Consider the following 24,095-nt stretch of genomic DNA (forward strand, 5'->3'; position numbering starts at 1 on the left):
AATTCGATGATTTTGGCATCTTGATTTGGTATGTTTTGGTTATGGATTTGAGTAGTTAAGAAAATGGTTTATAAATGGCATGAAATGTGTATGAATTGGCATATTTTGGCTGCCTATAAATGTATTCAAATGGTACCAAATTGGTTGTTAGGTGTGCTTGAGAAAAGGGTGGCAAATTGGCTTTGCAAATAGCCTATTTTTGTCCACACGGGCAGAGACATGGGCGTGTGTCTCAGCCATATGCGACACACGACCATGCTACACGGTCGTGTGTCCCTTAGGGTACCTTTCGAATTAAGTCAGTATACCCTAAAGGTTTGACAAGACCTAGACATACGGGCTGGCACATGAAAGTGTAGACGGCCGTGTGACCCAAGTCAGTAACCCCTCCAATTTTCACACGGCCTGGCACACAAGCGTGTCCTCGACCGTGTGGTGCAAGTCAGAATGTATGCCCTATTTTCACATGGCCTGTGACATGAGTGTGTTTGGTAGCCGTGTGAGGCACACAGCCTGTTCATACGAGCGTGTGACCCTTAAATGATTGAAAATTTTATAAGTTTTCCAAAGTTTGCAAATGTTATCAATTTAGTCCCGAACCATTTTTATGCATGTTTTAAGGTCTCGTAGGACCTTATAAGGGATAATGTGGATGAGTTGAATGGATATTGATTATGAATGCATAAATGTATGTGAATGATGTGTATTATCCAATAATACCTCGTAACCTTATTTCGGTGACGAATATAGGTTAGGGGTGTTACATCCTAAGTGCCGAAATATACTGAAACTACCACTATGTTTGGCAGCAAGTCAGTAAGACCAACATATATCTCACTTAAAAGGGAAATTTAGTTTGTTGCTATGAAATTTTGTTGTTATTAATTATTTTTAAGGTGTAATAAACTAATATTAATTCTTGTCATAATCATTAATATGTTAACAATCAAATTGTTCGGACCTAACATGATATGATTTCAAGTGTGTCAAACTCTTGAATCATCTCACAATTGTAAAGGGCTTATTTGTGTATATAATACAAATACTAAATTTGGTAGGTTTTCGTATGTATTGGAGTTTATTTTTTCCATAGTTGAATGATGGAGGCATGGAGGCCCAAGATCATGCCTTCCATTTTTCATGCAACTAGTGTATGGTAACATTAGAAGTTATAATGCTATTGACGAGTCATCCAGGCAGTGACGGCAGAGTTCATTCTCGACGCAGAAAGCATTCATTTCATTTAGGCGTGTTTCTTAGGACGAAAGAGATTTCAATGGGATGCGAGTGGAATTTACATGATCTCGGAGGTATTCGACAATCTCTCTGTTAATGCAATTGAGTTGAGATCAACCAACAGATTAGAGCTTACGTGCTCTAGCTGATCAAAAGAAGAAGGTTGATGTCAGACAAGTCTGGCAATCTAGTTTATTGACAATAACCATTTATTCTATTGAAAGGTAAAAATATAATCATACTTTTACAAAAGAGAAAAAGATAAGCATACTTTCCATTATGTTATAAAAACATATTACATTATATTTTTTTATGATAATACTTGTATTTAAAATTTGAACATATGGAGTAGCCGTTTGGATCATACCAATTATACAATGGATCTTACTTAAATTTGTTGCAAATATACCAATACGCATATGAATGGGGAATTTGTTGGTAATATTTAATTAATATAATTTTTATCGTAAATGAACTTAATTTTTTGTAGTTTGTATGGATGTCACTCCTGAATGATGTGATCATTATCATTCTATTGCTAGAAGCATAAGAGAATGCTAATATGTGGAGTGCCTGCATGGAACTTATATGCTTTCATATCAAGTGAAATCGACTTGATTAGGTTTTAATGTAGTTCAAGTTGGTCCAAAACATTCTAAGGGAGTCGAGGAAGCTTTATAGGATTAATTTGCATGAAAGGGCAAGCATTATTAATCTAATGCTCATTGAGAGTTGATCTTAAATGGTTTGGACTATTACACAAATTGTCATTCAAGATCCATACAACCCCAGTGATATGCTCAATATAAGGTCAAAATTGATTTGTAAGAGGTTTTGCTAAGAATATTTTGTTAAGAAGTTTGATCTTGACATTGTCTTAAGGTCAAAATAATGCCATGTCATCATTATCAGTTATGGGATCCAGATTCTATCAAGGATATCTGAAAGATAAGTTTGATCTTTAAAAAGCTCATTTTAATAAATAATGTTTTAAAAGCTGCATTAGACTTTAAAAACAACAAATCGTAACATCATCTTAATAAGTATACTAACATAGATTAAAACATCACATTACATTAGTACACTGTCCAATACATTATCCTTTCAATTAACAGAACATTTAAATTACATCAAATGACATTTCTACCTAACTCTAACTTCGACCAACACTAACTTGACCTTGCCTTGTAAGAATTAGAGAAGTACAAATCATAGATGGTTAGATTCATGTACAAGCATGGTTTTCTATAAGTACTAAACATTATTGGGTACAAAATTCTAGATTAGCCATAAATACCATGTTTGAATATTAACCTCATCATCTACGATTTATACATTCCCTAATTCCAACAAGGATTGTGTCCAATTTAGTTGAAATTAGAGTCAAGTACAAATGTACCATGATATTAACTAAAGGGTAGTTCCAACAAGGATTGAGTCAGTTTTGGTTGAAATTAGAGTTAAGTAGAAATGTACAATGATATTAACTAAAAGGGTAGGGTTGAGGAAATGGAGGTTAAGGTTTTCAAACCTAACATCAATACTTATGAGTGTAAGGTCAAGATCAATTTGTACGAGATTCCTTTAGCTATATGTGATAAAGAAAAAAGATCTCGAGATTAATAGATCTCACGGCCATAGTAATGTCATGTATCAATTATGAAAAATGAAAAAAAAATTCTAAAAAAATAAGTACAATCTTAGGAAAAAACATAATTTTGATAAATAATCCTAAAATATCCCTATTAAAAAATAAGGTAAACTACACCTAAAGTCACTCTAAAATAGGGTTTGTCCTATTTTGGTCACTTTAATTTTTTCTTAATTTAATCACTCTAATTAAGATAATTGTTCGAACTAGTCATTGCCGTTAAAAAAATCGTTAATCCATTAACATATTGTTGATGTGACACATTAGTCAATTAAATAACATGTAACACTTTTTCTTGACTTTTAACTAAAGCCTAGGGACATCTATGTAATTATTTTAATTTTTTTATCTTCCTGCTGTTGTCATCAAACCTCCCCTTCATGTTATCCACCATAAGGGAAACTAGTTGGTGATAGCAATGATGGCGTCAACGAGGATTCTCCGCAAAACGCAAACAGAATAACACTAGAAGCCTCTGATATTGATGGTTTTGATAAGGTAAATAACTTCATAAGTTACCTATTTCTTCAATATACTAAAAATCTCTCCTCAAATGTGTTCCATATCGGTATGGAATGCGCCATCAAAGATAGTGTCGATGTCTTCTTGTTGTCACGCAACGACGACGCTTACTCACAGGCAGGTATTAGCATTTTGTGGAGGATCCTCACCAGCATTGTCATCGCTGCCATCAATTGGTTTCCCTAACGGTGGATAATGTGAAGGAGAGGCTTGAAGACGATAGAGAGAAGAGAAAAATAAAAAGGTTTTGGAATAATGACAAAGAGGTCTTTAAGCTTTGGTTAAAAGTTAAAAATAATACTACGTTTCGTCATTCAATTGGATAATGTGTCACATCAATAATCATTAATGGATTAATGAAATTTTTATGTTAGTGACTAAAATTTAAAGTGACCAAAATAAGACAAACTTTATTTTAATGTAATATTAAGTTTAATTTACCTTAAAAATAAATAAAAATAATTAGCTTAAAAAACATAATCTCAAAATTACACAAAAAAACTTTAATTCATAATTCATGGAAATTAAATCAAATAAAATTTTTATGTATAAATTATAAAAAATTAAAATTAATTTATATTATACATTAAACTAAAATCCAAAATCCATGTTAAACTTTATAAAACAAACCTTTATATTTTAGGAAATTCAAATCAAAATTTAAGAAAATGTGAAGAAAATAGAAATTAAGCTTTCCGTTCGCCACTCTCCTCTCTAATGTTTAAACTCTGAACCCCTGAAACACTTCTAACCTAACCGTCTTCACCGTCCGCCACCGCGCTATTAGTTAATCACTGACGTTCACAATCTATCGTAAGAGGTCTCCACAATAAGAATCTGATGGCGCGGCCACCGTACGAATACGACCCCTATTACCTTCAACCTGACCAAGACCGTAACTTGATCAACACGCTCTTCGTTTCTGGACTCCCCGACGACGTCAAGGCGCGTGAGATTCACAACCTGTTTCGACGACGCGCAGGTTTCGACTATTGCCAGCTCAAGTATACTGGCCGTGGCAACCAGGTCATAAAACATTTATCTTTCTTTTTTCGCGAATCCTTTTACTTTCTGTTTGGTTTCCGAGAAATTTATTCCTTCGTAACAACACATTGCAATAAAGGCCCGGAGCATATTTTACTCTTTTTATTTATCATTTCAAGCAATTATGAAGATGGTTTGAATTTTGAAACAGTTGAAATTTTAGAGTTATTTTTGTAGAAATTTGATAAGCAATATGAAGATTAAGCCTACCATTTCTAGCTAATTTTCTACTTTCTTATTTTCCTGAAATTTTACTCTCCTTATGGAACTGTTATGTTTGAATTTATGTTTCATTTAAACTATTTGCTCTTTATTTTTAGCTATTTTTGAGGAAAGAAAATTATTGCTATTGAATGATACTATCGGCCAATTTTGATATGTGCATGAACACTGCTTGAAAACAAAAATAAAAAAGAAGGGGGAAATTTTGTGTTGCTGCCTGCTTGCCCCTTTATATGCTCGTTTGTTTTCTTGTTCTAAGGAGGCCCCAACATGGGGAATTGGGGATATAGGGGAAAGGTTGCCTATGTCGGGAGCTGAGGTTCAAACCTAGCCCCATTGGATGCCACCTCTTAAGGATGGCTGCATGAACCAACTGGACTAAATCCAGGTTCCTCTCTTATATATACATTGGCACTTGTGCATTGTTAAGAAGTTTGTTGTTGGCATTTTTTAAGACGAATAATATTCAGAAAAGTAGTATAATAGATAGCTGCATCTTGTGTTACAGGTTGTTGCATTTGCTACCTTTCTCAATCATCAATCTGCAATCGCAGCAATGCATGCATTAAATGTGAGTATTTACAAGAATTATTTAAGCTTCTGGAGGTTTATATGACCTTTTAGTATGTTTATTTTGGTTGTCCATGTTAAGGGGGTAAAGTTTGATCCTCAAGCGGGATCTGTATTGCATATTGAACTAGCCAGATCAAACTCAAGGAGAAAACGTAAACCAGGTAGATAATGTCTTAAGTTGTTCAAGTGGTTGAAACTTTAATGTTATTCATCTCCAAAACTGTTAAGGATGCTTGACTTCCTTGCTCAGGTAGTGGTCCATATGTTGTTATTGATAATAGAATCAAGGCCTCAGCTAATACCCAGGAAACATCAAGTGATGATGGTAAGCTCATACAATTCCTCTCGACCTTTGCCCTTTTTCATTTTGGTTTGAAAAGGGGGAAAAGAAGTGCATATATTTAACTCCACATGTGGGGGCCTCTGTACCCTCAGTGTGATGATCATCACCTACTCATGTTAGCACGATTTTCCACCTTCAGGAGACAGTGACACTGAAGAACCATCTGGAGCTGAGGATGCTGATGCTTCAAACAAGGATGAACTGAAAACCGTAAAGAGGTTGAAAGCTTTAAGGAGAACCATGTCTAGCATGAGCAGTGTGAAAAGCTTCATATCACTAGTGATAATGAAGAAGCTCCTTTTTAATTAATCATGTGAATTTTTTATTGCATTTCTAAGTTTAGCTTATCGTGTGGTCATGTGCAGTGATACAGTACAGGATCCAGAAAACTCTGTACCAGCTGCAAATGTAAGTAAAACATAAAAACCACTTAAATCTGGTTTCATTATCATATAAGCATTTGAGGCTCTTTTCTAAAAGACATACAAGGCTTGTCCAAGAAAGAATGAGTGAGAGTCTGGATTAAGAATTTTATCACATAGGATGAAGTTCACCAAGAGATCATATGGTTTATAAGAAAAAATTCTAACTTAATTTGATTGCTATTGCAGGAACAGTTGGAAAGGACTATTGATGAAGGTGCTCAAGCTTGCTCTACTTTATTCATAGCAAATCTAGGTCCAAATTGCACTGAATATGAACTGAAGCAAGTTCTATCCAAGTAAGCTGCAGTTTTAATCATTGGATACTACTAATATATTTTGTTGAAGATGTTTTCTCTGTTAGAACCAAATTCCGGATTTTATAATATTTTTTTTCCTTCTAAATATAACCTTACCATTGTGTCTGATGTTTCTTTACCATGCGGAGATAAGAGTAATTGACTTCAAATTTTCTTTTTCTTTTTGGCCCCAGGTATCCTGGATTCAATATGCTCAAGATTCGGGCTAAAGGAGGAATGCCAGTTGCATTTGCTGATTTTGAGGTATCCAAACTTAATGCTGCAATTTACAGAGTCTTTTAAAATTTTTAAATAACCAATAATCCTGATTCTTAGCTAACCCTTTCATTATAATACCATATGTCGTTGACTCTGATGAATCATATTTAACTTTAGGAGAATTTAAATCATTGTTTTTTCTTATTGTGTGTATTTTCTCCTATAAGATTCTTTCTTAACCTGTGCTGATTGGGGAATATGTAATCCTCATCTCTTGTAGTTACACAATTTGAAGTTCCAGATGATATACCTTAATTAAATCAATCAAAGATGTTTTTCTAGAACTTAAAATTTGGACCAAAATAGAAGTTTGGAAGGATTATAAAACATCAAATGCAGGATACACCTTCTTTTTTTTTTGCAAAGTTATACACCAGGAGTGTTTGAGATTTTAAGTAGAAAAGAAGAAATCGAAATAGGTGATAAGTAGGCATGCTTGTATAATTTGATTACTGAAATGTATTTTAGCAAGCAACCAACAAACAGCTAGTATCTCTCACCATTTAAACCATTTGTAGCGAATATTTTCCTCTTGAATTTCAAGATGGGTCATTCATTGTCATTCAACTGGCTTTGCTAACTGCATTCTAAGCATCCTGAATTCTTTCCATGCGAATTTAGTGGTTTAATCACTTATTGCAAATTGGCTGTTTTCATTGAATGCAATATCTAAGTTCTATCGTCACCATTTGAACATTTTATTAGATGTAATGTGTTTTTAGTACATGGTCTCATTAAGCTCACTTTCTCCCGGACAGCAAGTAGAACAAGCAACGAAAGTGATGACGGATCTTCAGAGCAGCCTTTTGCCTTCATCAGACCGAGGCGGCATGCACATAGAGTACATTTAACTGCCCTTACTAGTTTTAAATACAGTTAGTCCCCGCAAATTCATTTCATTACATCAGATTTACACATCTTACTGATTTTGCAGGTATGCAAGGTCCAAGATGAGGAAGCCCTAGGAAAAAGGTAATGGAGCTGGCTATCTGCAAAAAATGGTCCCACCAGTTGTATTTTAGAAGCAGTCTCGTGTCCCTATTTGGAGGACGAGTAATTTTCCGACAATGTAAAGGCCACAGAAAATAATAGTAATGTAATGCTAACTTACTATTACCCTCATTTAATTCTGATGTCTCAGGTCGTTTTCACGTTTCATCTTAATCCTAAATTGTGTCATGAACTCTGCCAAAAAAATGCAGAATTCAGTGCATTCGTGGACAGGTAAAACCTGTTCACTTTTTTTTTCATGAGTGATCAGTTTCTTTCTCTGTTATTCTGGACTTTAGTTTGTGTTTGCATTTTGGTCCTCTACTGAAAAAATGGACTAAATGATCCATTAAAATTTTCATCAATCTTTACCCCTTAAGTGTTGATGTGGCATTTTCGTATATACATTTTTGGTGTAATTATGATAAATTATGATTAGCATATAAAATTATTTATAAATTTTTTTATTAAATTCGTTTCCCACTTACTCATTATCCATTTACCCAATTGGGGAAGGGTAAATAGGCAGTGGATAGAATAAAAATATATAAAATATTTGTTTTTATCCTAATCATCAGTTATTTCCACCTCATTTACACCAAAAAGAAAATGAAAATGGCATATCACACCTTAGTGACAAAAATGGAAGGAAATTTTAATGAAATGACTATTTTACCCGTTTCATTTGAGGTATAAGGACTAGTTCACCCTTCTTCAGTAAGAGAACAAAATACAGCAGGATTAGGGATCATTTATATATTTGGAAGATTAGTTTTATCTTCATATATAATGCAAACTGGGATAATTTAATAAAAATGAAGTTTCAACATATATTACATGTGAACCCTAAACTCCACAATTCACCGTGCCATCCATAGCGTTGGGAACATACGGATATGGCATTGAGATGAAAACAAACAGGCGATTGTTGGTAAGTGGCTATGAAAGCTGTTCATTTCTCATCCTTTGATCCATTCATCGGGTAATAGGGGGTAGTTAACCCTACACTGAAATTTATGACAAGGCCAAGTTTTTCACAAAAACAAAACATAGATGTTTAAAACCAGGCCGGTAGAAAACAAAAAAACAAATGTACATTTGATCATCATCGAAGTTATGTTACAGAGGTAACATCAAACCCAACCATCTCCATTACCTTCACTTATGTCGAATCACCCATAAAAACAAACAAAACAAAAGCTAAAAATTTAATAGCTTTTACTTTCCCGATAATATGTCCTCTGCAACTTTCAGACTTGTCATAATGAGAAAAACATGCAATGCCAGGGTTGATTTTTATGTTTCGTTGAAGAAGACAAAAAAGAAAGACACTTTCTTTCAGAAGTTTGAAATTGAAATTGAAGCAAAACAAAAATCTTTTTTACTGGTAATATGAAAAGGATATTTCACCATCTGCTTGGATAACTTTAAAATCCCATGATTTTTTCCCCTTTTTTAGCCCCGACTTCTGTTGGTTTCTTAATGCAAAAGACAAAAGTACAGTCCATATTTTTTGTCGGCTTTGCCAGCTTCAGTCTTTTAACAAAAATATATCAAGTTATGGGAAAAAGTAAAACCACTGTCATTTTACCATGAAGTGTCAAAACACAAAAGCAAATTGGTCCCTCCCCCCTGCCTTTGCACTATCAAACAAAAATCTCATACATGTGAAAGAGGTTTTAAGTTTAAACCATATGTTCAATTTTTTTTTCACCAATACTGTATTAATTTACTTATTTGACCCAATTATCAAATAAATAAATTGCTCCATTAGTACTAAAACAGAGGGAAAGAACCAAATCTCTCAAAGCTGATTGATTGGTTGATTTAATTAGCAGAGGCACATTCACCATAGCTTTTGAAACTGGCCATTCCAAAAAGAATTACAAAAACCCTAATTGAAACCTTGCTTCCAATGCTCCTACTTACTATACAGAAGCAGAATCTAACCTGGCAATGAAGGAAAACAATACAAAACAGAATATAGTGCACCATGGGCGTAAGTAAACCTGGTAAATGAGCCTTTTACAAATTATCTTCGCATGAAGTCCTCCTTGTTTCTTGGCCTTGCTCCGTCGAGGGAGAGCTTTCCACTGAACTCATCTAATGAATCACTCGTGAGTGGTCCACTGTAGCTCCTTTGTTGCTCTGCCCAAAGCCGGCCACTACGGTTACCAACATCATACCCTGGCGACGTGTAATTGGTATTCATGAGCACATCACCTTCCAGTATCCGGAGCACCTGTTCCAAAAGCACATTCAACCAATCAGCTGAATTTTCTACATCTTACTTAGTGACTTCAAAGTTAATGACTTGACAAAGGAGATATTTCCTAAACCCAAAGGCATTGCTTCCAATCAATTACATTCTCTAGGCACATAATCTGATATCTAACCATTTGCCTTCCATTCCGAAATTTTAATCGGAAAATATACCACTAAAGATATAAAGAAATCAGAGACAATTTTTTTTCCAAATAAACATTTTCATTACAACTTCGAAAGTAAAACCATGTTGCATTGAGTTCACATTGATTTTAAGGCAATTAGGATCTTATACAAAACACTAAGAAAACAGCATATTGCAGGTGAAATATGTAGTGTCAAAGTTTCTCATTACCTGTGACATGCGCGGCCTAGAATGAGGATCCCGCCTTACGCATAATGATGCAGCATGAAGCATGCAATATACCTCATGTTCGGAATAGCGATCTTCCAATCTGGGGTCCACCAGTTCATCTATGGCGTATTCTTCCAAAAGTGGACGTGCCTATTTCAGATCATTAAATCAGCACAATATGTAAACTGGCAAAAAAAAATTTTCACCATGTATATAGGAATAAAGACTAGCATATAAAAGCAGAGTTTGGAAAATACCCATTCGGTTAGACATTGTTGGCCCTTTGGCCTATTAAGGTCCACAGCTTTCCGTCCAGTAACCAATTCAATTAACACCACTCCGAAGGAATATACATCTGCCTTTTCTGTGATTTGTCCACTTTGAGCATACTCTGGTGCCAAATACCTACACCGCAGCATAAACCATTATTGACTTCTGCAATAACATATAGGGAAGGTAAATTGTGAAAAACAAGGAGGAAAAAGAAGGTTGTCATTGAAGATTACCCGAATGTTCCAATCACTCTTGTTTCCACACCGGTATCACCATCAGGCTGCCATCTTGCAAGGCCAAAATCACCAACCTATCAAAAACAAAACCTGAATGAACACCTAATGATACAACTATTCAAGGAAACTACAAAAAATTCAGATACTCGAATGCCTTCTATTGACTACTTAAAAATTTTGAAGGTAATAAGATAGGAAGTAATACTTATATTGCGAAAATAAATTCCATGAAATAATTATTTTACTAGAAAAGAAGTAAAGGATTCTCCTTAGCGTCAATGCAAGAAATGAGAAATAAATATCTTTTCGCTTGTAAATACCAAACTCAAAACCTTGCAGGAGAGTTAGAAGTTCACATACCAAAGGTTCAAAATCATGGGTGATGAGAATGTTGTTCGGCCGCATGTCGCGGTGCACAATGCAGCCAACTCTGCATTCTTCATGAAGGTATCTCAGACCTCTAGCAGCTCCTACTGCAATCTTTTGCCGTGCAGACCATTCTAAAGGTTCCCGATGACGCCCTAGAAGACATCAAATTGATGGTACTGTCAAAAACACATTTCCAATAAACAAAGATAGCAAGCTCTTTCAATTCTAATAGCCATCACAGCAAATCTCTTGTAAGTGGCCATACATGATGACCGTATCAAGTTATCATATTTGCATTATATCAGCATAAAGATTTTATACTTAAACGAAAGAAATACCATATAGATGAGAATCTAGGGATCCATTGCATATGTACTCATAAACCAGCAGTCGCCTTCTATCCTCAATACAGAACCCAATCAGCATAACAACATTCCTGTGCTGAGCACAGCTCAGGACTTCCACCTCTGAGCAAAACTCAAGATCTCCTTGAGAACTAGCCAATTTGTGTTGCTTCACTGCAATTGCCTGACCATCTGGGAGAAGTCCTCTATGAACGGATCCGAACCCACCCTCAGCCAAGAAATTAGCTTGTGAAAATCCACCAGTTGCAAGCTCCAATTCAGCATAGGTAAACCACCTCGGCGGTTTCCCAAATACAGGGGCCTTATGCTGACATATTGAACACAATGGAGGAGGGCCAGGAGGGGCATTTCTCGATAATGAAACTGCTTCCCTCACATTTCCACTAAATTCAGAATCACTCCTAAAGCTTGATATTCCAATGCCTGCTTCTCTATCAAGTTTCGAAAATTTCTCCAGCAAGGCTTTTGTTGTTGAAGCTTGAACCCCGTCATGAGCTCTAACTGAAGTTTCTTCCAGGTGTCGTGAGGATTGATGCTGAGAAGTAAGATACTCTGTTATCCATGGTTGGAACCTTAAACTTGTTGAAGATAAGGATAAATTTTCACTCTCGGGATCTGAACCAGATTCATCAAGATCCTGAATTTCTTTAATAACCAATGATTCATCCTTCTTCAGGTCTCCATTCCCTGCTGAGTTGAAAAAAGGAGAAGTGCCCAGATCAGAGCTTGACACTGAAGAAGTTCCTGCTTCAGTAGCAGTAAATGGTGTCCCGAGCTCTGGACTACTAGTTGGAGTGACAACTGGCCCTCTAATAGAACCAGATGATGTATCTTTGTTTTGGGGATACTTTTCAGAAGCTTCATCTCTCCCAGAATTTAATTGAGAAGAAGCTTCAGCTTCCTTCTCAGGTGACCCAACCAAATTTAAGCGGAGAACTTTAGCTTGTGAATTCTTCATAACCACAATGTTGCATTGCAACTCCTCTATGCACCGTTTTTCCTCATGTTTAAGCTGCCTAAAAAATCCAAGAAACAGAAAAGGATCAGGATTTCGAAATGTGAGCACATACCCTCTTAGATCGAACACAAAAGAAAAATGGGAAAAAGAAAAGCAAAATGAAATAAAGGAAATAGGATGTTACTTGTCCAATACAACCCAACTAGCTAGGGCTCGCTTGGCCTCAGCAGCTACTGCTCCACATGGCGATCCAGAAACAATTTTTATCTTGACATTAATCTGTGCAATTAGATGGGAAACAAAGCATTAGCAGGTGAAGACATTTAGATGAAACAGTAATCTACTCAAGCACCCAGAGCATGGTATTTACCTTGTTTGGATCATAAACATCATGAAGTTGGAGGATCATTTGGGAGCAGGAATCAGTGATATCAGATTTTTGCTCTGAACTTGATCCTAATTGAGACTTCCGACTGGCGCAGTCCCCGGCAAATCTTGGGAAACCCCATCTTCTACCTGAAACAGTATACCATTTAACCAGCAAGTAGGGATCCATTAGTCACCTTAATCATTTCTAATTATGACCCTTTTAAGACTTGATTAAACTTGTTTATGCCACAAAATAACTTAACACACTGAAAACAAAAACAATTTGAAAAGTATCTGCTAAGTTAGAAACTGGAAAACAAAGTCCAGATGATGGTATTTTATACAGCAATCAGCAAAGAGTTTCAGAGCACAGATACTATAAGTGTCATCATCCATTATTTCAAAACAAGTTCCAGGATGGGCACCTAAATGAAAATATAAAACAGATAAACAATAGCTTTAAGCACAAAATTTCTTCACTGCTGACTTGAATTTATTCAAGTAACCTGCTATAATAACATTAAGCAGAAGATGGGTTATGCAACTTGTCAGTATAACCTGACTTCTCCAGACCAGAAACAGTAATTGTATAACACAATGCAGTAATCAATGTTTAAAAAGATGAAGAAGTAAATAACACTAATTGATATTAACATGAACAGTAATCCAATGCACAAAATGTCACAGGTAGAATCAAAACCAATGAAAAACAAGAGAATAGTACCTGAGCTAGGTGAAGGAACAACAACAAGCAATGTAATGCAATCTCCAGGTTGAACAACATGAGTCAAAGCCCAGACAAGAGCAGTCTTGGGAATTTCTTTGGATGCCTTAACAGCAACCACAACTTTCTCAGCTACATTCGAGCCACCTTTTTCCTGTTTGCCCTTCTGTTCTCGACTCATTTGGCACCAAGAATTTCTACAAAACTTGCCTCACTTAACAGATTCAACTCTAAAAAAGCCTATCTTAAAAACCAATGATCATTGTAGAAGCCAAGATAACACATCTTAAAAAAGACAAACAAAACAAATTTTTTGCATTATTTATCTGCCCCCACCATACTGGCTTCTAGGACATGTACCGACATTGCTAACTATGCAATTCCAGATAATCTGCAGAGAGACAGAGAGATACCAGCATCTAGTACAAGACCCTTTTCACTTATTCACATTATCCCCTCAGAATTCCTCACCAGCCAATGAAAAAGTAAACCCAACATAGTTTCACCTTGTTGTGAAATTTGTAAGAAAATTCCACAGGTGACTGCAAATTTGAAGATCTAGCTAGCCTCTAGTGACTTAAAACAAGAAACTAAGTCCTTCAGCTTAAATTAGGCACTGGATTGAGAAGACAGCCATTGTTTGACTGCAAAAAGGACAGCTACCCCTAAAAGTGAACCTTGATACATCTAATCAACACAACTAGCTTTGCCCTTTTTTTATCTAGGAAAGGGTCCAATCCTCGGCGTCAAAACAGTGAAAGCCATAAAAACAAGAAAACAAAATGAGCTGTGAAATTTTAGATCCAAAGATCAGTTTTCCCACCCTGTTTTTTTTTTTTTTCTTGTTCAATTCTTTATGGAAACAGAACAAAAATTCAGCTCTTCGATTCTTTTGTGTAAGTGTCCATACAAAGATTATCAAATCACGATGAATGACAAGAAAATCGTCTCTGTAGCCAGGCAGCAGATTTCTTGTAGGTGGATTTGATTGTCGAATCCTCAACAACTAGCAAAGAGCCTCACAGAAACTGTAAAAAAAAAAAAAAAAAGAAGAAGAAGCACCACCCTTTTTAAGCCTCAAATTCAAGCCACAAAGTTCAAATCCAGCAAAATTGTAGAAAATATATAGAGATCAGTACTTCAAAACATAAACATACATTGAAATGAAGAAGAAAAACACTGATGTCATAAGCTTGTTTGGCTTGAAAAATGCAAGAAAACAACAAGAACAACCAGAATTACCAACTAACTACATAGTTTTTTCTTTTTCCCTTTCATTTCGTGTCAATAAACAAAACCCATAACGACAAACCACAAAAAAAATTTTAAATCAGATCCCCTGCAACTCTTTGAACCAGAAAAAAATAATAAAGATCCCGTAAGCCCAAACGTTCCCTTGATTTTAATAATCGAAGTTCATCAATCTTCTCATTAACTAAACAACAAAGCAGACAAAATAAACAACTGACATAAAAAAATATTTTTTAAAATATAAAAGACGAAGATATACGGAACCAAACATTACCAGCTAGCTTTCTACCAATTCAAACCCCATATAATTTGTTTTTAAACAAAAAAACCCAGACGCCCGTTGACAAAAGGGAAGCCTCTTTCATTTGAAAAAAAAGCAAAAAGAAAAAAAAAAGCACTAACTTTGTTGAAGAAAATATATAAAGGAAAAAAAAAGTGGGAAACAAAAGATTTTCGTACCCAGACACAGTTACTCGTTTGTTTGCGTTTAAAATTTGAGTATTTATTTTACCTCACACAAATTCTTCCTTCTTCTTTAACATCATCTCAGCAACAATAAATGAAAAAGAAGCAATCTGAAAGAACTAATTTTTATGCTCTAAAATTTTTCATTTCAAAACAAGAAAAGAAGGGTAAGAAAATGGATATATTTTAGAGTTATATTATAATTATTTTTAAAGAACAATCTTTGGCCACTGAAAGCGGTGTTGTGTCTCTCTACTTGTATAGATAGGTTCAATTCAATTATTAATCCCTGTAACATGTGTATGTTTTGGATTTAATCCTTATATTTTAATTTCATTATTTTTAATGTTTTTGAAATAATACTTGTTTATTCTGCAACTTTTAAAATCTTATGAACCTATATATTTTTACATGTATAATGTTATGTTAGCACGTTATTTTCACATAATATTTTTAAAAATTAATTAATAGATTTAATAAACGTTATTTGCATCAATATTGAAACATTAAAATTTAAATAAAAATAAAGATTAAAATAATTAAATTTAAGAACATGAACTAAATTTACAATTTTGTTCATGGTGCAAGACAAATAACCAATGAAATTTAACAATGAAATTTGAAAAATTGAAAAATATAAAAAGTAAATTAACTCATTCAAAAATACAAGACTAAAATTGATCATATTAAAAATAGAAACTAAATCTATAAGGATTAATGCCAGAATTTGACCGTAAAAATAAACCAAACCATTACTTCTTTTTCCTTAATATTTTTTTAGAAAAAACATCAGTGTTTTATTTAACCCTGTAGTTAACAGGGACACGTACGGTGGGAAATTGAACAGTGATGAAAAAGTATACTGGTGTTACGAGTTTACCCTTGAAGTTGGGTGGAATTTCGAGGTGAGGAAGAGGATTCGGTTACTTTAACGACATTTTTATATTTTTGTGTCCAGTTTTGAAAGATAGGAGGCGCCATCTTTTGGAAATCAAGACAACAATTTATGATGCTCCAACTCCATTACTTCTCCTACATTTAAAATTCAGTCCTTTTAGTTTCAATATCAAGAGGGTTAAAATATGTCATAAGTCTCTATTCTTTTGGAAATTTGAATTTTAGTCCTTGTATTTCTATTTCTAAGAATTCAGTCTGTACACTTTTCAAATTTTAAAATTCAAGTCCAATTGTTAATATTGTCAATTTTTTTCTTAAATTTGTTGGTGTGATGTTTTGAAATTAAAAAATACTCATTTGTTAACTATATAACTTAAAAAGGACGATGCCATGATTTAATTTAACAAAAATTGTAAAAATATTAACAATTATATTTTAATTTTGAAATGTAAAAAGTAAATGAACCAAATTTCTAAAACTAAAAGTACAATGACCAAAATTCTAAATTTTTGAAAAGTATATGCACTTATCGCATATTTTAACCTTTCAAGAATTAGTACCTTTTATCTTTTAATTTATGTTTACTAATTAAAGCCAATTGATAATACAATGAAAATAATTTTATAATAATAGGATAATGTAAAGTCATGTGAAATATGAGGTGTTGCTATTTACTGAATATTAAAATAGTTAAGGGAAGTGTTTGGCTATAATGATGACTATGATTTTGCATTGTAAAAACTGTGCAAATAAAAATACAAAAATATCAAGGTATAGTTATATGTTTTGATTTTCCTATATATATATATATGAAGCTTAAATAAGTGAGTAATTTCACTATCTTTAATTCACAATACAATAAGTGAATTATACTCTATCACTCTTAAATATAGAAATCTCACATTTATACTTAAAAACTAAAATACTCACTCCCAAGTATGAGGATTTGTTTCCATAGATGAATTCTAGTATCTTCAACATATCAACACAATAACTAATCCAAAAATTTTGTTTTAATAGATTGCCAACTCAAATATAGCAAGTAATTTCACCACCTCATTGCAATTTGCAAAGGGTATTATCAAGTGTTGCCCAGTTCATTCAACACAACTTGCCTCAACATAAGTAAGTTAAGAAAAATCAACTTTCATTCTACGTTTTTTTATGTGTAATTCATTCTACTTCTTTACATCAATGTAAAAGAATCATATCTTGTGCCATACAAGAAAAATTGAAAACTGATCCAAAACTTAATAGAACTATGTTTTTATTTAATATATAATTATTTTTATATTTATGATATAAAATTAATATTTTATGTTTAATTTAGTTTAAATAATTTAAAATTTATTGAACATTATTAATTTTAGAATTATTTATAAAAATTTAAAATTTATCAAATAATATTAAAAATACATTTTATTGAAATAAATGTAAAATATTAAAAAATATTTAATATAATAAATAAAGAACAAAATAAAATCAAAGCTAATTATAATAGAGGCATGAAATGGAACAAATATCACATTTAAAAAACGTGGTAATCAGGTTATCAATTTTTTCTATTTTAAATTTATAATATAATGGAATCCAACAAAAGTGTTTTGATAGTATTAATTATTGAATTTTAGATAAAATATTAAAAGTGTAAAGTTTGGCTGAGAAGAGAAAAGGTAGCAACGATTGATAAATTGAGTCCACTCGGGATTTGCAGAATGGTGAAAATTAGGCGGCGCAGGGCAGGGCAGGGCAGAGGCCAATCACAGGTCAATTCAAGTTCCCGAGCTGTCTATTGTCACCTTATCATATAGCATCGAGACTTTGATGGACCGGCTGAACACTCAACTGGACCACTTTCATCGGATCAGCTGGCTCTTTCATTTTTTCTACATGGTTTTCAACTTTTATAATAACTTTCCTTTAACTTCCGTTTTGAGATTTATCCCTATTATAACACCTACATTACTTGTATTTCCGCCATTCAGGAGCAGTCCTCTTAACAATCTCGGTTTTGGAGGCTGGAGCTCATCCACGGAAAATAGTGATAAATTAGGTATAATGATTTTTTGTCTTCTAATTTTATTAAAAAAATTTAATTTTTGATTTATAAATTAGGCATAATTCAGACGAGTAATTTGATGTCATTTTAAAGGTTTAGTTCGCATGGATAATCTAATATGTGTCTATATTATTAGTTTAGACGAGCAACTAGTGCCTATATCTGTGACATAGGTTTAACCCGAACGAGTAGACTAGTATGTGTATATATATACATTCAGCTCGGATAATTGGTGTGATTGAATTGAATTGATAAATGATTGAATTACTATATGATGTGATTATATGATAAACTCACATTGTTATTATGTGTGGATATGTTTAAGCAAACTTTACCAAGCTAAGTTTGTTTAATATGTTTAATTACAAAATGAGGTAAGTTTATATTTAAAACTTACGAATTTACTAAGCATTCAAAATGCTTACTTTGTTTCCTTTTCTGTTTCTGTAAAGTTTATTTGGTGAAACGCGTCAATCAGATCATCTCAGAGCTCACACTATCTAGCCTTCGATTCAATAGTCTTTTAACCATTCTGGACTCGATTATGTGGCATGTATATAGGCGTTTATCTTGTGTTTATCTTGAATGATGATGATTTTAGACCCTAAATGGTGTTTAACTTGAATGGTTATATATATGTTGTGTATGAAAATGTGCATTTTGGCAATATGTTAGCTATTGTTGAAGCATATAAATGATCATATTGATAGTGAAATGGTTGAATTGGATGGTGTAATTGAGTAATATCACAAATTTGAATGATTGGTGATTTCATTGGTTGAAATGTTTGGCAAGGTACCTATTTGATGATCAATGGCTTGATGGACTTGTGAATGGTCAATTATATGATTGGATAATAGTTGAACTTAGTATGAATTGTTAGGTAAAAGTTTAGTTGTTGTGATGTAAATGTAAAAATGAAACATGTTAATATTGTCGATTGAGGAATGGTGAATTGTATTTTTTTGGTATGTTTTGGATTGGTATTATGCAAGTTGAAAGTGTGCCTAAGGCACCATTTGAGTTTGGTTATGGTTTGAGCATGGAAAAGTACTAAAATGTGAGATTTTTTACCTTCTGGCAAAAAGTAACGATACCATAGTATCTATATTTTACCAAGTTATCATGATTTTAAAAAAGACAATGATAACATGTTAATTTGCATGACTTTTTGTATTTAATTCAATTAATTTTTGAATTGATCCCTGCTAAATTAGTGCTTTTATGTTTTAATCTTGTCAGGGATGCAATTGGGATGTTATGAGTAAAAAATGAGCAGAAAATGACCAAATTGAAACACAATCAATAAAATGAGGCTGAATAAAAAATGTGAAACAAGCCAATGACTCATCAGATTCTTTTGACTTTGTAAAAGCCAAAATTAAAAAAAATCTAATTTTAATTTTTATTTAATTTTCATTATATGTTGAAGTGGTTAAAGCCAAAATTAGTAAATATCATGTATATAAATAAGGCTTTAATGTACCTAGCAAAGACACAATATATTTTACATTTTGATTTTCATTTGGAATTAAAGAGGAATTATTCTTTTTCTTTCAAATTTAAGTGTGATTAGCATTTTGTTACTTCCATTCTCATTTCTTTGTTCTTTCAAAATTTGTCAATTACCTTCCAAGTCATTGTCTTTCCCAACTTCATCCATTATCATCAAATCACCTTTCAAAACCTATGAAGCATGACTAAATCCATGTTTCACTAAATTCTATCTTAGCTTTAGGCCGGTGTTCTTTCCGATCGGGAATCGTGAGATACATATCCATACTAAAAATCATTCCAATCGGTATTCACATTTTTCCTAAGTATCGGGCTTGGCAACTCATCCCTTAAAGTTAACTCGATTTCAAGTCAAAAAGTGCACGTTGGGTTGGAGTCGTGTTTGCTGACAGTTGGAGAACTGATTCTGCCGTGTTGTATTCGAATCTCAAAAAACGAATCAATGAAAAAGTGATTGGGTTTAAACGACCCACGCGGTTGAGGCCGTTAATTCAAATTGGGTTCTTCAAAGTGCAAGGGTTGGTTTGCAGGTCATACCGAGACCAGCTACGAGAGGAAGAATTGGTGGTTAGGACGTTCTTAAGTGCTATAACCAGCTTATTGTTTGGAGGAGAAAATTAATTTTCAAGGATTGATTCAAAAATCCGGAATCCACCGAGTCTAGGGCTAAGGCTTATTATCTTTGATTACAAAATCCAAATTTAATGTCCAATTTAATTTTTAATTAATTTAATTATTTATTTAAGCTGTTTCAATTATTTAGTTTCTAAACATTTCAAAACTCCCCTGATTTATTTGTTTATTTTTTAGCAGGTCCGTTTGAAGACATGGGCACGACTATAGCCACGACTATCGACATGACAAAAATTCTATTTACAAGTTAAACGCGAAAGTTGATTATAGCACCAATTCCTGTGGACTCGACCCTACTCTTTACTAATATTTAGAATTATTTTGTAGAAATTATTTTTGGTGATTTCTATGCCCATCAGACAAAATGTTAAAATAGTGTCAATACCAGATTAAGTATCGATACCAAATCTTAGGTATCGATCCTAGTGAATTTTTATAAGTTTTGCAAAATAAACAGAATGTCAATTTAGTATCAATACTAAAGTAATCGATACCTAAAAAGAAGTATCGGTACATTGATCGAAGTATCGATACCTTATGATTTTATATTGATTTTTGAAATATCAAAGCTAAAGATGGTATCGATACTTGGCCTAAGTATCGATACTTACACTTATACTTTAAAAAGTTTGCATTTGGCCATTTTTCATGCTCAAGACAACTCAAGAGCTTTCTAAGCTCAATTGAGGTTCAGTTTTGTTTGTATATCATATTATACATGGAATTATGTTTTGAATAGGTGATAAAATAAATTAATTGTTATGATTTGTATGTGGTTTACTCCGATAACGGTGGTAACTTTTGTAGTTCAAGCCTGGCGATCGGACCGGGCAATGGGTGTTACAAAATACATTAAATGTTTATGTCCCTTCTGATCACTAGCACTGTTGATATTGCCTTTTATGATGATTAAAGGCCACCAAAAGGATGTTTTCCTTCTACCTTTCGCTTCTATTGGTTCAAATCTTCTATAATCAAACAAAAAAATCTTTAAAACCCAACAACTTTTGAACTTCTTTTGTACTGATCTTCGTCGCTACACCAACCATCCGGAATGCTCCCACCTCATACACAAATCTATAGTATGATTAGTCATTCATGTTCTTTAGATCTGTCAAAATTTCTTAGACCATCCTGAACTCTCCCTTCCCGAACACAAATCTATAGGATAATAGTCATTCATGTTCTTTGGATTTATTGAAATTTGTTAGACCATCTTAAATTATTCCAATACTCAATCACACTAATTTCACTTAACATAAGAAAAAGATATAAGTGACCTAAACACATTACAAACACAATTGTGTGCATGTGCCTCTAAAAATAATATGACTGTATCTTTTTGCTTTGTATGATATCCACACAAACTACAAAAAAATATTGCATTTAAATTGCATTATTAGGTGATATTAATTAAAATGAATAAACTCGACAATATAAAATAATTTATCGGAACATTGGATTGCATATCAGTTTATGCTCATATCACTAACAAATCATCCTTCTAGAAAGTTGAATGGTCACAATGCCCAGACCACCTATAACCTATGAGATGTCAATACTTATATAAGACATCTAGAAGTTATTGGATTTTAAGGTTTAAGGTTATATTTTTACTTTCTAGCTAGAGGGAAACTAAGAGCTTAAAAGGGTATAAACGTAATTCACGAAAGTTGATACCATTCCTATAATTGTGAAATCACGAGGCAATCATTTAATTCATCATTTCCCACTTTACCCACATTGTATAGCGCCTTATATAGGAATGTAGTAGCTATTTAGAAATTTGATAACACACCTCCAATCAAATAAAGAATGTAAGCTAGCTTTTGTTAACTAAGGAAAGATTATGTTGTCAGACATATGTAAAAACCCATATTACTACAAAGTCGAGCCATAGGAGAATAATTTAATTTGTTGCATTCTTGGTGTAAAAATATAATGTTGATAATGACAATATATCGCAAAGAAAAGAGAAATAAAAATAAAGAACACACAGATTTTTACATGAAAACCTTTTCGAGAAAAAAATCACGGGCAGATGAGAAGAAAATTCACTATGTCGAATTCGAATGATTACAAAAAGAGTAGACTATGTTTATTTATAGGCTTGTAAAATCATATTCTAATAGGAGTGTAGTAAGATTGAAACTCCTCATTCTAATCAATATCAAATAGATGGAGTTTAATAAGGTTTAAAAAAACCTTATTCTAAAATAAAATAAAAGAAGTGTAGTTCTATATGGATTTTACTTTTATTTTATTTTACCATTGTATTTTATTTAAATAAGGATTCAGGTCACTCAATTCTAACAATCTCCACTTTGACACGAATTCTCAATGAAAAAGTTCTTCATCGCGAACTCTTAACGAATAAGTTCTCCACCTCTTCCATAAAACCCCTTAAGGGTTTAACTTCAATAATGAACATCAACCAAGTCTAAGCAATGCTCAAACTTGGTTATAGGAAGTGATTTAGTCATCATATCTGCTGGATTTTCATGAGTACTAATTTTGCTCACAACAATTTTGCTCACAACAATATCACCACGAGTAATAATATCACAAACAAAATGATACCGAACAACTATGTGTTTTGTTCTCTCATGAAACATTTGATCTTTTGTAAGGAAGATGACACTCTGACTGTCACAAAATATTGTACTGATTTGAAGGTCTTTATTGAGTTCACTAAAGAGTCTCTTCAACCAAATGGCTTCTTTACAAGCCTCAGTAATTGCTATGTACTCAGCTTCAGTCGTAGTTAAAGTGACTGTTGTTTGCAAAGTGGCTTTCCAACTGATTGCACAACGTCCAATTGTAAAGACATAAGCTGTGAGAGATCTTCTTCTATCAAGGTCTCTAGCAAAATCAGCATCAACATACCCAATGGCTCCATCTCTAGTTCTTCCAAACTGTAAGCAAACATCAGTAGGACCTCATAAGTATCTTAAAGTCTACTGAACTGCTTGCCAATGTTCTTTACCGGGATTCGCCATGTATCTGTTAACTGTGCTGACTGCATGTGATAAATATGAACGTGAACAAACCATATCATACATGAGAGATCCCACTGCACTAGAGTATGGAACATGTGACATGAACTCAATATCATCATCTAATTATGGAGATAATACCGATAAAATTCTGAAATGGGCTGCTAAAGAAGTACTAACAGGCTTAGCACTCTGCATATTGAACCTGTAAAAACTTTCTCAATGTACCTTTTTTGACTTAGGTACAATTTACTTGCCTTTATATATTTGAAAATTTCCATACCAAGTATCTTCTTTGCTGATCCCAAATCTTCCATCTCAAATTCTTCATTTATTTGGGCTTTGACCTTTCTTATCTCTCTTTTATATTTTGCTGCTGTAAGAGGCCCAATCTGCCCGGGCCCATTACAGAAAACAAACCAAAAATAAATTAAAATAAAAATCAATAAAAGTCCAAACTTATTAGTCCAAAACAGTCAATTTATAGCCTTTACCAGCCCAAATACAAATTATAGCCCAAATTTTAGAACCCATTTTACAATAATAACCCAAATTAAACTTAAATTAACCCAAATTCGTAGGACCAAATTGCAGTGGCCCAGTAACAAGCCCAATGACCCAAAGTTTTTCAGAAACAGAAACCTTAGGGATTCCTTTCGCTTGCATTTGAATCGGCTTCAACAAGAACCAACACAGCATGTGCGCCTCCGTTCCTCCAGCTGGCTCCGTTCATACCTGCAACAGACTAACAACCCACAACAGATTGACAGCAAATAGATCTAAG

General features: G+C 33.4%; 2 protein-coding genes across 5 annotated transcripts; one reads left to right on the top strand and one right to left on the bottom strand.

The window, feature by feature from the left end:
• Positions 1 to 4,056: 4,056 nt before the first annotated feature.
• LOC108487347 (U2 small nuclear ribonucleoprotein B'') lies at positions 4,057 to 7,841 on the top strand. Of its 2 annotated transcripts, none has more exons than XM_017791662.2 (10): positions 4,057 to 4,435; positions 5,184 to 5,246; positions 5,328 to 5,409; positions 5,499 to 5,573; positions 5,731 to 5,809; positions 5,957 to 5,999; positions 6,203 to 6,312; positions 6,507 to 6,576; positions 7,350 to 7,432; positions 7,526 to 7,841. In XM_017791662.2, exons 1-10 carry the CDS (start codon positions 4,250 to 4,252, stop codon positions 7,554 to 7,556), a joined length of 822 nt encoding a protein of 273 aa, XP_017647151.1. In that variant the 5' UTR covers positions 4,057 to 4,249; the 3' UTR covers positions 7,557 to 7,841. The 2 variants fall into 2 exon arrangements, with proteins under 2 accessions (XP_017647151.1, XP_017647152.1); XM_017791663.2 differs by having other exon boundaries at positions 5,337 to 5,409.
• A 1,417-nt stretch (positions 7,842 to 9,258) lies between these two features.
• On the bottom strand, positions 9,259 to 15,468 carry LOC108489288 (inactive protein kinase SELMODRAFT_444075). 3 transcript variants are annotated; one of them, XM_017793721.2, is made up of 10 exons: positions 15,258 to 15,468; positions 13,496 to 14,523; positions 12,773 to 12,918; positions 12,587 to 12,681; positions 11,418 to 12,460; positions 11,071 to 11,231; positions 10,708 to 10,784; positions 10,459 to 10,606; positions 10,202 to 10,351; positions 9,259 to 9,823 (listed from the first exon to the last, which is right to left on the bottom strand). In XM_017793721.2, the coding sequence occupies exons 2-10, from the start codon at positions 13,674 to 13,676 to the stop codon at positions 9,614 to 9,616; spliced, it is 2,211 nt and encodes a 736-aa protein (XP_017649210.1). In that variant the 5' UTR covers positions 13,677 to 14,523; positions 15,258 to 15,468; the 3' UTR covers positions 9,259 to 9,613. The 3 variants fall into 3 exon arrangements, with proteins under 3 accessions (XP_017649210.1, XP_017649211.1, XP_052876556.1); XM_017793722.2 differs by having other exon boundaries at positions 15,206 to 15,468; XM_053020596.1 differs by lacking the exon at positions 15,258 to 15,468 and adding an exon at positions 15,021 to 15,221.
• Between the last annotated feature and the right edge of the window lie 8,627 nt (positions 15,469 to 24,095).

This window comes from Gossypium arboreum, chromosome 10, assembly GCF_025698485.1.
Source record: "Gossypium arboreum isolate Shixiya-1 chromosome 10, ASM2569848v2, whole genome shotgun sequence".
Taxonomy (NCBI): domain Eukaryota; kingdom Viridiplantae; phylum Streptophyta; class Magnoliopsida; order Malvales; family Malvaceae; genus Gossypium; species Gossypium arboreum.